The sequence below is a fragment of the Schistocerca piceifrons genome, chromosome X, assembly GCF_021461385.2.
Source record: "Schistocerca piceifrons isolate TAMUIC-IGC-003096 chromosome X, iqSchPice1.1, whole genome shotgun sequence".
In the NCBI taxonomy this organism is placed as follows: domain Eukaryota; kingdom Metazoa; phylum Arthropoda; class Insecta; order Orthoptera; family Acrididae; genus Schistocerca; species Schistocerca piceifrons.
The window spans coordinates 395,548,849-395,564,923 of NC_060149.1; the positions used below are offsets into that span (position 1 = coordinate 395,548,849).

Below are 16,075 nucleotides of genomic sequence, written 5' to 3' on the forward strand. Positions count from 1 at the left end.
GTTATTCAATTTATTTGTGACGAAATCTCGATAGGTTTTCCATTTTAAGTTTTTGTCTTGATTTTGGCCAAAAGAACTTCATTTCATTTCGCAATCATTGTGAGTCGTTTTTGTTCGAACCATTTCAGGTGATTTTGCTCAAATCTGCATCATCTGAGCCTTTGCCAAATTCAGTTTCAGTCCATTTTGGTGAAACCAGAATTACAGTTTTTCTTGAATATTTTGTGCACTATCTTGGATTTTTATATACACTATCATTGTGAAGCAGCACTGATGAGGAATCTGCAAATAATACTGAATAAACGTCAGTATTTAACGGCAAGTCGTTCATATGCAGCTGAAGTAGATATGGACCAATATCGAACATTGTGAAACTGCTTGGCAAATTGTCTTAAATTCTGAGAAGTAATTGCTTGCATTTGCTGTAAGTTCTGGTTTATATAGCTGTCATAAAGATAAATTACATATGGATGTATTATTGTGAACGTTTCAAAAGATATAGTTGCTATATTTCGATACACCAGTAACAGCCAAAATGCTGAATTAGTATTGTACATGGAAATCATTACATAGTACATCTTTCCCGCTGTCTTATCGATAGTAATGCCATAAATCCAGTGGCATTTGTCTCAGAATGTGTCTCTAGAGACTGGACTGAGGTCTAGTTTATGGTTCATGTAAATTTAAAAGTAGCTCACACTTGTAAAGATCATCATCTCTAGCCATACACTAACTAAAGAAAACTAGAGAGGTTGAAGAAATCAGCCAACCAGTTTGAACAAATTTTTATTGGAAGCCTTGACCTAGGATACGAGAATTTTAAAATTGTCTTCTTCAGATGATATAATGCACCTTTTTACATCAGCCTCTGATAAAGTACATTGAATAAAGCCAGACGGCTCTTGTCGTATCAACATTCATCTTAAGAACAGAAGTAATCACAAGCCATTACTTACGATTACAGCACTATAATATTATAGGTGTGCAGATCAAATACCAAGCGTAGTAAGAGAAAGTGTTCTTTAGAAGGACGCCGAATATGACAAGAAATATTTGGCTTTATTAAATGTACTTAATCAGCATCTGATGTAAAAAAGTCCATTATACTTTCTGAAGAAGACAATTTTAAAATTGTCGAAACATAGGTCAAGTGTTCAAATAAACCTTTATTTGCACCATGTTGGCTGAATGTTTCAACCTCTCCAAGTTTACTGTCACATAGCTGTTGAAGTTGCAGCCATGTTTAGGAATGTAGAAAGAAATATTATTTTTGATCAAACAGGAAATACATTAGTCATTATAAAAAGATATTTACGATGATGTCTATGGGACATTCAAATGATTGGCTAATGCAACATCTACACTGCTCCTACAATTTTTCTCATCTACTTATCATTCGAGCGCCAATTTCGTTATTCTAGAGAGCCATAATAGATCTTCCACTAGCGTGGTCTTTCTTCTGGTGTGGATTTTCAATAGAGTTAAAAGACAACATCTAGTGAGGATACACTTTTTGTGGTGCAGTGTTGCTTGCATTCGGCATGTTTCTAATCCTTTGTTCATTAGGGCAGTTTCCTACCCGAAGTGCATGCCCGGTATTACGACTACAGAAGGAAGACCATTCGTTTGAAAATGGGCTCCAAGTGTCCATAGAATACCGACATGAATTTTTGACAGCTTCCGCTTTAATTTCAATATATCGATATCAACTGATTTCTGTTTCAGTTAACTTTGAATGTCAAAGATGTACAGTTTATTCACTGATTGTTTGTAAACAGTGGTGTGGGCGTTTGATTTGAAATTATACGACTCGGAGACGATATACTCTTTTTGCTTTTAAACAAAGTGACATAGATTTGTCTCTTTCCAGCTTCAATGAAGAAATGTTTACCAAACTTAAGAACACGCTGTCACGTCTTATAACTGTAACTCAGAAGGTAAAATATATATATATTGAGCTTTAATAATGTTCAATCATGATAGAAAATTTATTAATGCACATTAATTACAGAGGTTCTGCCAAAATAATGGACAACACGAGAAGAATGGAATGTTTCTCTATTTGAAGGACAGAATTAAAGCGGGTGGACCTTTGACCGTTGCAGAGTACATGAGAGAGTGCTTGACGAACCCAAAGTATGGGTATTATATGCATCGTGATCCGATTACGGAAAAGGGCGACTTCATTACCTCTCCTGAACTTAGTCAAATGTTTGGTGAGGTATGCATAAATTTGAATATTCTCTTAGTTCTGCGCACCCAGTCCCATGCCGTTGTTTTGTTGTAGTGGTAAAGGGTTACATGTCAATTTCCACACAACTAACCGGACCTAAACTTTGTTTTATACTTGAAAAAATTACCAGCTGTATTAAAATAACATTTGATACGAACTATTGCTTCTTAATTCGCTTTTCATGGTGTAGAATTTTATTTATATCAAGTGGACAAATTAGGCTTTTTTCCGTATGATACAATCATTATTGCCGAGCAAAACAAAGATGCGCCAACGGGGAAAATAATAAACGGTGTTATTGTTAAAGTTGTTGATAGATTTTGCACAAACGTACTGGCTTTTAATTTGGAAAAAAAATCCACGTCATTTAGTTGCATACTGTCAAAATTGATCGACCCTTTATTAATGTAGTGTGTCTTCAAAAAGTAATAAACCGGGTGGAGGGTCTAGGTCCATGTGTGTGTTTCTTGATGGAAAACTGAAGAGGAATAACCCCGTAGTAGACATGTTGAAACATTTAGGTTCAGATATTTTTGCCACAAGATACTTTGACAGATACTTTTGTGGTGACAGACTGACGTGATGTATAACTTGAGGTGTAGGTTAGTTTGGTAAGTGATAATTTGGTTATGGGTTGGCAGAGTCAATGAATGTGGTGGTGACAGATGATTTAGGTCATAGTGGAGATAACCCCTTTTGTCTAGTGTTATGACCATGGTATAAACTGTTTCTTTAACAGTGAACAGTGTTGTCCACCACAAAACTCATTAATGAATGTACATACTGTGTTGTAGTCATAATGTCAAGCTTTTTGAAAAGGCTGTGGCACTATGTGCTTGGATGTGCATGACACAAGTCTCTCAGTTCATTTTTGTGCTATGAAAATCTGCTTTCAAATTGACATATTGGCCCTGAAGATTATACCATTAAAGCATGGAAATAACTGGAGTGTGCTGATATTGAGACAGTGATGCAACTAAGTCAGAATATAATTCACAAGGCAAATGTTGCTGATGATACCCTAATCTCCAGTTTCTGGAGAATTTGATCCTGATTCAACTTGCTGTGTATGTGAACACCTAAAAATTCAGAGGAGTACACTTGCTTTATAGTTGTTTGTTATGCATTATACAGATTTTCTCTGGATTCTTACAGTTTGTGTGGAACTGAGTGAAACTAGGTTTATTAAATTTTATCAAGAAAGAGTTAACAATGAATCACAACATAATTTCTTTCAGCATGTCGGTGATGTAAGATACTATGTCACTAGTAGACGCACTATCTACCACACTGCTTGTATCATCAGCAAACACTGCACTGTTCTATTTTCTGCTTATTGTTGAAGGTAAGTCATTGATATGTGTAAGAAACAGCAAAGGCCATTGAATATGTTCTAGAGGGTCTCTGTGACATATTATGTCCCACCCAGAGTCCACTAAATCTTTAGGAGTACTCTCTGACACACCTAGAACTGTCTTCTGCTTTCTGCCTGTGAGGTATAATTTTAGCAAGTTATGTACTGATCACTAGATTCCATAATGGTGGTTCTTTTCTGTGAGTATATCTTGATACATATGCTGTGGACTGCCTTGGACAGATCACAGAAGATGCGAGTTAGCAACTTTTTACAGTCTGGTTTCTCCAAGACATAATTTGTGAATGACTTCTTGTGTAGAGACTCCATTTGGAAAACCAAATTTGCATTCTGCTTTCAATGTGTAGTTTCACATGATACAACAAGTATGATAGTTTTTCCAGAATGTTAAAAAATGCTCTCAAGAGAGAGATAGGACAATAGTTAGTGATACTCGTTTCATCTCTCTGATCTGACTACATCATATTTCATTCTCTGTGGATACACTCCTTGGTATAGGAATGTGTTGCATATGTGAACCGACACCTGTGGATACACTCCGTGGTGTAGGGATGTGTTGCATGTGTGAGCCAACACCCTGCTTATCTCATTACAATAGGCTTTCAGTAGCTTACTGGAGATACTAGCTATACTTGCAGCATTTTTGCTCTGCAAAGTACCCACAAATTTTCTGATTTCTTTAATGGTGATGGGGATAACACCTATCTTATTTAAGTACGTGGAGAACTTATGTTTTAATGCACTTGTGGCTTCACATAAGAAACCACTGCAATCTATTTGATAAGCAACAGTTAGAAAGCGTTTGTTTAAGGGTTCAGAACAATGATTTTGACACTAGTCAAGGGAAGAGCATGTGTTCCTCTGTTCACTGCATTACAGATGGTTTTGATTTGATAATTGGACCTGTTAATTTAAGACCTTATGCACAGATTTTGGACTACCTGATTGAACATAGAAGTTTGGTTCCTCCTCCCTCCAGTTGACATATCTCAACACATGGTTGCTAACAATAATATATCTGCTGATTATTTTATCTGTTATGGCTTGAGAACTCTTGATTGTATAGATGTATAACAACAAGAAAACAGATTACAACCTATCAAAATTTCACCAAATGTTCATCTTGTCTATCTGTAACCTGTTTTAGGACTAAGCTCATCTTTAGATTGTGGCATACATTTTGTAATCAATTTTATCAATTTTACGTGCCTCTAATGAGAAGAAAGTGGAGCACAAAAGCAATACATCAGCACATGTTTCTGTTAGTCTTGAGAATTAGTACAATGGAGAACTGAATGGTATCATTTAGTGATGTGGGCTGCACCCATACCTATATTTGCAGATGTAGAAGCTTACCATTCCGTCCTTACACCTTGTTTTATTGTATCAGGAAGTTGGTGACTGTCCAAACAGTTTCAAGTGTTCATTCAGTGGGAGAAGGAAAAGTGACTGCCTACATTCATGATGTCATTTCATTTACCCTTTCTTTTGGCAATAATGATGTACTTTCTACTTCTACACTGTGAGTGTACAGTTCACTCTGATCATTCACTGTCAGCTGTGTAGGGGTAGTGTTGACCTGTCTCATGGGCTGTACCAACCCTCTTCCAACAGGAGTGATAGTTTTCTTTATGGCACAAAGATACTGAGTGAGATGGTGTGGTGGTAAGACACCAGTCACATTTGGGAGGATGGTGGTTCAAATTCCAGTGTGGACACTGAACAATAGGTTTCCATGATTTCCCAAATTCACTTAAAGTGAATTTCGGGATGATTTCCTTGAAAGAGCATGGCCAATTTCCTTCATCAGTCTGATCTCGTGCTGCATTGCTAATGAACTCATTAATGATGGTACTTTTACTCCTAATCTTTTGTCTTACAATGATAAAAACATTTCCAAGGCTGTTGCAATGGATAAATATAAAAGTAAGAAATTAGACAAAGGAATGATTTGAAGATGAATCCAGAGTTTCTCACATAAACCTAGGTAAAAGGCTCAAGACCCATCTCAAATAACATTAAACCTCAATCCTCCTCCTATCATTAATTCACATAAATATCTTGAGCACCCTGGAATTTTGTGTAGACCATACAACGTATTGGGTATACTTGGTTGTAGGATACCACCTGTCTGCTTTGACCAGTGACGTAGTTCTGCTGCACTGTGATGTGTTGTGTGATATCATTGACCGTAGTGTGTTTGTTTTGGAGTGAAATGTTGTTGTATAGGGGGTGGTGCATAAAGAGGTGCTGTCCCCTAATAGTTTAATTATGTGGTGGCAATGTGCTTGTTTTAATGTGCTACAGTCGTCATGATGTGGAGTGGTGGCATAATGAAATATATTGTGCAGAATGTTGTCATATAAAACAGAATATGTCGTAAAATTTAAACTGTACTCTTAGGTGCTTGCTGAACTACTGAGTGAGTGGATCATAGTTTCTAATTAAATCATGAAAGAAGTTAGGTGGACCAGTGTTTATTAATATACTGAACATGCGACTCTATTATTTATAAACATTGAGCCACCTACCTTCTCCCATGATTTTTAATTAAAAAACATTGATCCAACTACGACATATATAAAAAACTATTTTCTCATGGGTTCCATCATCTTGTCCTATCCAACTCATCATTCACTGCACATACCTTTACCAGTTGCACCATGCAACAGAAAAGCTGCCAACATCATAAGTGCACTTTTGCAATAGGGTTTAGCTATTTAGGTTAGCTGGAGATACTGTGATCTTATGGTGATTTTTTTTTTAATTTTTTGACAGTTTCAGGTGTTTTGTTTTTTGCAGGAAGTTACATCTTCAACAGTGTTGTTGTTTTTTATTATGGAATTTTTAGTTTGTCCCCGTCCAAAAACCCATTTCTCCCACAGTTGTCCCGCTAATTTAATTCGGTTTAGTCATTGTATTGGTTCGCATAGTTCTTGTGTTTTTGCAGATGTTATGATTGATGTTTTGGTCACCATTTTGGATATGCTCGAAACAGGTTGGGGAATATTATGTGTATCAATATATCCATATCTTGCATTTGCACATGCAATGCACCTACTTAATTAAACACTCTGCCACATCTCACCATCATTTTAAAAGTGTTCTGCAATATAATGTGAACTTTTAACTTGTGCCTACTGTGCACCAGCTATTACAGTTTGTGCAGCAAACATACAGGATATCCCAAACCTTTAGGGTCAAAGTTATATGGATGACAGAGAATCCTGAACTGAGCATTTGAGATAAGTTACTAGCAGCTGAAATGAATATTTAGTATTTTATTGACATAAACAGCTTGCACCTTATAGAAATAACTTTAAGCTCATACTAATTGTTGAAAGTGATGGCCAGTCTCATTTCATGCCTTACAACTTAATCTGATGTCAGAAATGAACTCTGTACAATCATGTGGTCGCATTTCATGTACACATTGATTATGGCAGAGGTGTAATACCTGCTCCATCTGTACTTTCCACTTTGTATTAATCAAAGGATACATTTCACAGGCAAGTTACAAGTGTTTATCGTTTAATCTGGTCCCAAATGGTACATCACCATCTCCTTAAATTCTAATATGGAAACAATTCTTTTCTGAGGATGCCAGCCAGATGTCTGTGGTTTTAATGGACCAGTTTCCCACAAGTTTATATTCACAGCAATAAATTTCTTCCAGCTAGGATGAAATTTGTTTCAAAATTTTCTCTGTACATTTCTTCAGCTTTCCAGGCACCAGATTGTGCTGCACTGTGCATGTCTGCAAATTTCTGTCATGACCTCTCCAGGGTACCTACAACTTTTTTGTGGGTACATGTGTTATGAGCTTGGGACTGTGAGCTGTTGCACCATTTTTCTCTTAATTTTATGTCCTGTCATTTCCTTTCTCGACCCCTATCTCTTAATTCTCTGAATTTCTCTTCTCAGATTTTACTGACTCCAGTGTTAAGTCTTCACACTGAGCTGAGTGATTCTTAGGTAGTGAATAGGATTGCTCTTTGTTTTCTTCTATCACCCTTTCTGCAAATTAGTTTGGTCCCCATTTTCAGATTTGACTCACTTTTTTTTCTATTTCAAAATTCTGACAGTGCTGCAGTAGGGAAGGTGACCTTAGATGGTGCCCTGTTCATGGTGTATGACGATCACCTATGCTTTCTCAGTATGGGAACAGCCTCTCCTGCTAAGAAGTCGACACAGTAGCCAATCTTATGTGATGAAGTCATCATGTAACCTGCTGACTGTAGCCCCCTGACAATCAAGTGCGTGCACGATTGATGCTTGAGCTGTTACCTCCCCATTTAAGCCAAAGAATCAATGCCTATTCTTTAGGGGCACAGGGACTCTGAACAGTAATCTTCGAATCAGGTGAACATTGCTGTGGCTGGGTGGCACCTGAGGTGAGAGCCCTCTACCAGAGTAGGTGTCATCATGGCAGTCACCTCACAAATAAAAAGAATTAAACTTGCATCAAACAAAGGCCATGTAAATCCAGCTGTCTCAGTGATTGGAAGAAGAAAATTTGATGTGAAAACTCACACAACTCCTCTGCCTTCCCTTCTATGATGGGATGAGGGGCACACTAAGAAACAAGGAATCAAACAATTTATCTAATATTTAGTTTGTACTAAAAGAAGTGGTGATCAGAATCAACAATGAAACCTATTCTTCTTCTTCTTCTTTTTCCTCTTTTTAAATAGAGAATGTCAAAGATAAGTTTGGTGAAGTAGCCACCCTGGTAGAAAAAAGCCAAATTGATCCTTATTAATTGGAGAGTCACTAAAACACAATCTCAAGTACTTCAAGTTTGTACCAAGACATTAAGTTGTACTTCCCACCACCCATGAGATGCTTCTGATGGTTTCGTTAGGTAATTCTGACAGAACTCCTTCTGATGATCAACCTTGTGAACACCCTCCACTGGGCACAAATTGTCCAGACTATCACCCTCCTCACTTGCAGGTTTACTGTAATTTTTAAAACAAAATACAGAAATATTAGACATTTGATCACCCATCATTTTAAAGCTTACAAAACTTCCTCCTTCCTGAATCAGTAAATCATTTGAGGGGAAAGTTATCACCTCCTTCGAACACCACTCATATTGCATCAGTAGATGACCCCCCCCCCCCCCCCCCCTGTTGACACAGCAGAAGGCCTTCCTCCAGTATTTTAACTGACCTATACACAAATAATGATCAATGGAAGAAAGCCATAAGAGCATTGGGTCATAGAGTGATCAGCTCATCCTCTTTCCCACATGTCTGACTCAACAAATCCCCCCAGAAATTAAAAACTTATAAAGGCAAAGGGAAGATAATGAAGAAATTTAAACTAAAAATCTGGGATGGTACCACATGATCTTGAATCTTCACCTACAGCAGAACTGCCTGTAAATATGGATATTACACCTGATGTACAGGAAGCTGTGGAAGGAACAGTGACTTAAACAAGCTAGCTTTCAGTTTTGCTGCTCAATCACCCCCCTCTTTTAACAATAATGCAGTGGAACTGTACTGGGGACAACTACTTCTGCGAAGAAGTCAACCCTGACATGGTGGGATCATTATGTACTCTTTTGACTATAGCCCCCTGACAGTGAAGTGCTTGCACGGTGTGTTGCACTGTAGGAATCATGGTTATTGGAAGATCACCTACGTACTTTCGTAACAACCAAACTAATTTGCTGAGAGTTTCAAGAGGTGTTTGGTACAGTCACCCTTTTTTAGCAAACAGGTGTTAGTGGACACCACACTCAATGTTGTAGCTGTTTGGATTCAATCATCTACCTTGGTAACAATGTACAACATATACCTCCTACCAGTATAAATGTTGTTGAAAAGTTCAGGTAGTGTGTAATACTTGAGCGCATGAAAAATAGGTGATTGTCATGATTTTTTTTTCCAAGTAAAATAAAAAGTAAAGTTAAATGTGGTGATATAGTTTTATTCCTTAAACTTTTGTCTTTAAAAAATAATTTTTGTGTCCACATTGGACGCTTCCTGTAACTGTTGCACCAAGTGATGGATCCCCTTGCAGCTGGAACATTGGTCACTGGCAGGAATTCCTGAAACTGTCGTATAGGACCTGTAACAAAATAAGTTTGTGCTAATCATTTTCAACAATTTTCTATCAGCATACATAGGATAATTGAAAAATATTAAGTTCCAACAAAATGGCAACATGTTGAAACAAGTATCATTTTCTTTGCCCACAAAAAAAGCCAAAAGTGTGCACTGAAAATAGACTTATGGAGATGTTGAAAAACAGCCACATACATTGATAGAAAATTCAAATTAGAATACCGACATCAAATTCCAATGAAAATCATATGCACTGCTTTCAAGTTATGTTTCCCACCAAATGGAAATATTCGGTTTTGAGAAAAAATGTGTTTAAAGTTTTGCTGTACTTTTTTGTAGTTAAGTTAAACATTCCTCTAGTCAGCAATCCTTGGACCATACAGTAATCTGTCCAGGTCCAAGAGGAGGTCCTCCTCCATCTTCTTCCTGGCCACAGTGGTCCTGGCAGTCCTCTTTGGCCACTTCTGTCATCTGTTGCTCTGTTCACTCGATACGCTTTTCGTACGCTTTTGTGCAAAAGTTGTAACAGGGTGGTCTGATCTCAGGTTTGAGCAAGTTTGTAATTTAAATAATGCCTTCACTGAAATTACATGTCAGCTATTATTTCCCTGCTGTGAATGGTTTTTGGAGAGACTTTCTGATATATCACTTTGTAACGGAGTTTCTGGCTAAGCTGGGATGAACACTACAATGAAGTAGACATCCAAGTTAACATTTAAAAAAAAAAAAATTCAAAGAGGACTATCCCCTTAAACGAGACATCACACAGAAAAGCAGGAGTGTTGAGTCGTTGATAGGCACACGGGAGGGGGGGGGGGGGGGGGGGGGACTTGACAGCTTTTGCTTTTCGAGCTAGAGTACACACACACACAAAGTGCATGCACAGGTGCATATATCCCCCTCCGTGGTGCTGCATGCCTTTCAGCAAGTGTACTAAGATGTGGTGTGGACTGTGTTGGGTGGGGTGGCTACTGGGAGAGGGAGGTGGGAGGCCAGGTGAGGGGTTCAGAGTGGATGAGTAGTGCCATGTAGGGATCAGCCGGTTTGCTGGTTAGGAATGTGGGATGGAGGGGTGGCAGGTGCATGGGCTAGGCATGTGATGCACAGTGGTTAGGGCCGGAGGGGAGCAGTACATGCTGAAGGTGACATGTGGATGTGAATTGGGATGGGGTGACTGAGCAGTGGAATGGGAAACTGTTGGGTAGAGGGTGTGGAGACTGTGGGTTACTGGAGATTGAGGCCAGAACAATTATGGGAGAGAAGGATGTGTTGCACAGATAACTCCCATCTGTGTGGTTCAGAGAAGCTGGTGATGGAGGGAAGGATCCAGATGGCACAGGCTGTGAGGTCATTGAAACTGAGCATGTTGTGCCCAGGTGCATGCTGTACTGCCAGATGGTCAACTTTGTTCTTGGCAACAGTTTGGCAGTGGCCATTCATCCTGGCAGACAGCTGTTTGGTAGTCACAATGACATAAAAAGCTGTGCTGTGTTTACAGCAGAGTTGGTATACACCATGGGTACTACCCCTGCCTCTGATGGGGTAGGACTATAACAGGATAGGTGTAGGGAGTGCTGGGTGGGTGGATTGGGCAGATCTGGCACTTTGGTCTTTCACAAGAATATGATCCCTGTGGCAAGGGGTTGGGAGTAGCGTAGGAATGGACTAGGATAGTTTGTAGGTTGGGTGAACAATGGAACACAACTTTAGGAGGATTGGGAAGGATCTTTGGTAGGAGATCCCTCACTTCAGGGCATGATGATAGATAGTCAAAGCCTTGACGAAGCATATGGTTCATCTGTTCCAATCCTGCTTGATACAGATCTGTTGGTGCGGCCCTAGTATTGCTGAGCGATTTGCCTGCATGGACTAGGAAATGGTCTGTGGTGATAAAATCCATGAGTGATGTGAGCAGTAGTTGGTTGGTGACGGGCATTGGAAGTAGTCGCATGTGCAAGTGACGACCCGCCAATTGGAAGTACAACATGCTTTCGATTGGTGCATGGTGTGTGCAGTAACATGAGGAAGTGTCAGTGGCCGCCACAGTCTGTGAAGGCCTTTGTGAGACATTCAGTACACTGGACAGTCGGAGTTTTGTCACAGCAGTTATGTTGTCCATGGGTGGCTAGGCTATATGGGATGGATTTATTTGTGTGTGCTGCCATCCGTTCCACACCAAAAAGTCCCTCCCATACATCTTAGCGACCCATGAATAACGTATTTGTAGTGACAAGAACTCTCTTGCCAAGTATGCTGAAGGTCTCACAAAGGCCTTTACAGACAGGCACTACCCTCCAAACCTAGTCCTTACACACCCCTAATACTTGCACCACCCCGAAGAATCAGCTACAGAGAGCACCTCCCTTGTCATCCAGTATCACCATGGACTGGAACAATTGAATCACATCCTTTATCAGGGATTTGATTACCTTTCATCCCTTGTCACCCAGTATCACCCTGGACTGGAACAATTGAACCACATCCTTTATCAGGGCTTTGATTACCCCTCATTGTGCCCTGAAATAAGGGACATTCTACCCAAGACCCTTCCCACCCCTCCTAATGTGGTATTCCAGCACCCACCCAACCTACACAACATTCTACTCCATAACTATGCTACTCCCATTCCCCACCCCTTTCCACAGGGATCATATTCCTGGGCAAGACCAAGGTGCAAGATCTGCCCAATCCACCCACCTAGCACTTCCTATGCCAGTCCTGATACAGGCTTATCTTCTGAGGCATCATGCCAAATTTTATTAAAAATGTCCCGTTTCATCAGCCTTTTCAAGTTGAGTTGGTGTGTCCTTTAATAATTGACATATACCTGAGAACTGGGTTCCATAGCGTTCAGTCTTGAGCACTATGCTCTTCACAGTTGCCACAAACAAAATTGCTGCCATTGCGAGACCAAATGTACTGTTGTTTCTTGTGGAACAGATTTACAGGTTGTAGTAGAATTTTGCTGAACTGACAATGGATGTATCTCTTACAAATCAACAGGCTCTTCTGTTTTAGACCACTAGGCCCTGTACATCCCAGAGGAGTCTGCCTGATGACTCGAACTCCCCGCATAAGCCCTGACTGTAGTCTCTTAGCTGAAGCAGGTAATCCAGCTCTAAAGATACACTGGCAACATATCTCAATTAACTGCACGGTTAACATTTACTCTGGCCAGAATATCCTTTTTACAGGACACTTTTCCAGAACCTCAATATATGTCTTCTCATGAATCATTCGAAAATGGAGAGAACAGCAGCAGTTAGACTACAAGATATGCTTCAGGAGCTTCCAATCCCCCTCCCCGTGATATCTTGCTCACCTACTCCACAAACTGAACTTTGCCCCCCCCCCCCTTTCCCATTCCCTGGCCTATTTCACAACCAGTAGCACAAATTGATCTCTGGTGTGGCATCAAAAATCACACGGATCGTAATATTCATTGCAGTAAGTTCTATTCAGTCTTCTGCACCTACACAAGCCTTAGTTATTAGATGCTGATGATGAGAAAGTCAGCTACATATTTATCAATAAATATGTTAATGAATAACACCACCTTTGCCCTGTGTGCAGCATCTACATGGTGGAATTAATAGCAATATACAGAGCTCTAACACACGTACAACCACAGCATCCTAGAAGCATGTTCAGACTCATTTGACCTACAGCGTAGATAACATGTTGATGAATCATTGCCACAGCTCATAGCTGACAATGCAACAAAAGCAGTTCACATTTTAACCTTTGTACAGACAAATGGATATTACCACTTGATTTAAACCACTCATCTTAATAATTGACTCGTGGGGTGAAGATGGGAAATGACCTCCTCTAGCTACTGCTTATTTATCAGTGGTTGAATGAGGGCAAAATAAGAAGCTACAGCAGGTTAAACCAGAAGTCAACCCATGTTAGACATCCCTTCAGTCACTCACATAGAAAGAAGTGACATTAACAAGATTTAGAAGTTTGCCACATTAGCACTCCCTCTAGAGATTTCCGTAGTGTACTAATTTAAACACCCATGGTTTGTATTGTGACTTGGACAATCCTTAGTACAGTTGAAAATTTGTGTATTGTTTTTTAGGCAATGGAGATATTAGTGTGGAATGGATTTGAAAGTTTTGTATGTTGTCTGATATATCAGAATTGACAAGAAGAATATATTAAGTTTTCAAATGAGGGAGTCATTCTTCCCTTATCTGTTAGTTAATCTGCAACTCTTAGTTATATTTTCATTGTATTGTATATTTATTGGTCCTGTGAATCATACACTGTACAGGGGTACATAATGATATAGGACAAGTCAAATAATTTTCAATAAAGTTTAACAGAAAAAACTGTTGTATGGTTTTCAGTATATAGCTATATAACTCTAACATATGGGAATAACATTTCACAAATAAATTTTACATGCACACATTTCATACTTTTGGCCTTGATTATACAGACACACATATATGTAATATACCACATATAATACACATATAAATCTACATGTACGCATTTCTTATTTTGGCCTTAATTGTATAAACTGTTTAAATTTTTCACATATTTACATTGCAGTTAAAAATTCATCAACACTATAGTAGCAATTCTGTAGCAAGTAGTCACTCACTGCAGTTTGAATTTATGCATGCCAGTTATTGCCTTAATTTCTTTAGGTAGTTTGTTATACAGTTTTTTTCCTGCTTGCAAGGGTCCTTTTTGTTTTAGTGTTGTATGTGAAAACTGCATATGTAAATCTTGATTATTCCTTGTGTTGTATGAATGGATATTTTGGTTTTTTGGAGCAATCTTGCTATTTTCATCTACGATTCTCCTTATAAACATTGTTTCTAGGATATATAGGCATGGTAATGGAAGAATATGAAGCTTTTTGAATGAGGGTTTGCATGAAGATCGAGGTGCTGAGCCTTCCATGGCTCTTATTCTTTTTTGTGCAATAAAACAGCTTTTGCTAGGTGGTGAATTTCCCCAGCAAATTAAACCATATCTTAGTAGTGATTCTGCTTGGGCATAGTACACATTTTTTTATGGCTTGCTATGCAACTGGTGCTGTGATTGAATAAAAAATTCCTGTATTTGTCAGTTATCAGTAATTTATTCATCCCTTACTAATAAGTTGGGAATTTCATTTATTTATGTTATAACGTCAAGTTTAACACATATTTCAGAACGACACAACACATATAAGTCACAGAGTAAGTTGATAAACAGGACATGTGTACACGTTAGCATTCAAATGAGCACTGAGTCCCGGTCTAGCGGCCGCTGCTCGGCTGGCCGCTTAGGTGGTGCAGCTGGTGCATGGCTGGCAGACAGCGCCGCACGTAGAGGATGCACGTAATTGCGTGGCGGCGCTTTCAATGATCGGCGAGTCACAACACTTTTCCCCCCTTTGAAATTGTTGCACTGGTCCTGATGGACGTGTCCTGGAGATGGACAACGTCCATAGGTGTTGTTTGACTCGCCGTAAAGTCTTGAGGAGGAGGCTTCCCATACGGACGGAAGTGTCCCCAATGATAACGGGTCGAGATGACAGGAGACGTAGGGGTCGAATCTGCTGGGGCCCCATGCACCCATCTGCCCGTTGCGGCAAGTCCAGTTGATATGACAGGAGACATGGGTGATGTGTCGGCGTCCGTTGGAGGAGGAGGTGAGTAGATTTGCTCTGACAGAGGATGGTCATCCGGTTCCTGCATGAGCACGTCTCCTGGTGGCATCCGTTCTTGTGCTGGCATCGCGATGACGGTGAGAGGGCTGCGTTGTGAGTATTGAGAGATGCCAAGATCCCGAGCGTCAGGTAGAGCCAAAGGTGGTGTAGCGGCATTCGGAACAGGCGTTGCTGGCACACGAAGCCGAAGCTGGTCCGAATGACGCACTGCAACACCCGTGTCCGTCTGGATTTCATACAGGCGTCTGCCACGGTGTCGTAAGATGCGGCCTGGGCTCCATTTTGGCCGCCTGCCATATCCCTGTACCCAGACAAGGTCGTCGGTGGTGAACCGGCCAAGTGAAGGCACCCGCGGCCGTGAGGTGGAAGGCCGCAGAAGATGAAGTAGCGTGCGGGGCTGTTGGCCATGTAAGAGCTCAGCCGGGCTGTGGTCGCCCATGGGGGTGAAACGGTAAGACGCCAGAAACTGGAGAAGCGCATCATCAGCAGCAGAAGAAGTCAGAAGTTTCTGCATCTGAGCCTTAAATGTGCGGACCAGTCGTTCAGCCTCACCGTTTGATTGTGGATGGAATGGCAGGGCCGTGACATGCATAACGCCGTGACGAGCACAAAAATCCGCAAATTCGGAAGAGGCAAATTGCGGACCATTATCAGTAACAAGAGTAGAGGGGAGGCCTTCCAAAGAAAAAATGCGGGTGAGAGAACTGGTGGTT

General features: G+C 40.1%; 1 protein-coding gene across 2 annotated transcripts in view; it reads left to right on the forward strand.

Annotated features, from left to right (window-relative positions):
• Positions 1–1,745: 1,745 nt before the first annotated feature.
• LOC124721871 (protein arginine methyltransferase NDUFAF7, mitochondrial) overlaps positions 1,746–16,075 on the forward strand; it is a 67,432-nt gene continuing 53,102 nt past the window's right edge. Inside the window, exons 1-2 of one of the 2 annotated variants that reach the window (XM_047247009.1) lie at positions 1,746–1,937; positions 2,012–2,221. In XM_047247009.1, coding sequence (XP_047102965.1) covers positions 1,884–1,937; positions 2,012–2,221 — 264 coding nt within the window. In that variant the 5' untranslated portion in view covers positions 1,746–1,883. The remainder of the gene's footprint in view (positions 1,938–2,011; positions 2,222–16,075) is intronic. The other variant, XM_047247010.1, reaches the window with a different exon arrangement.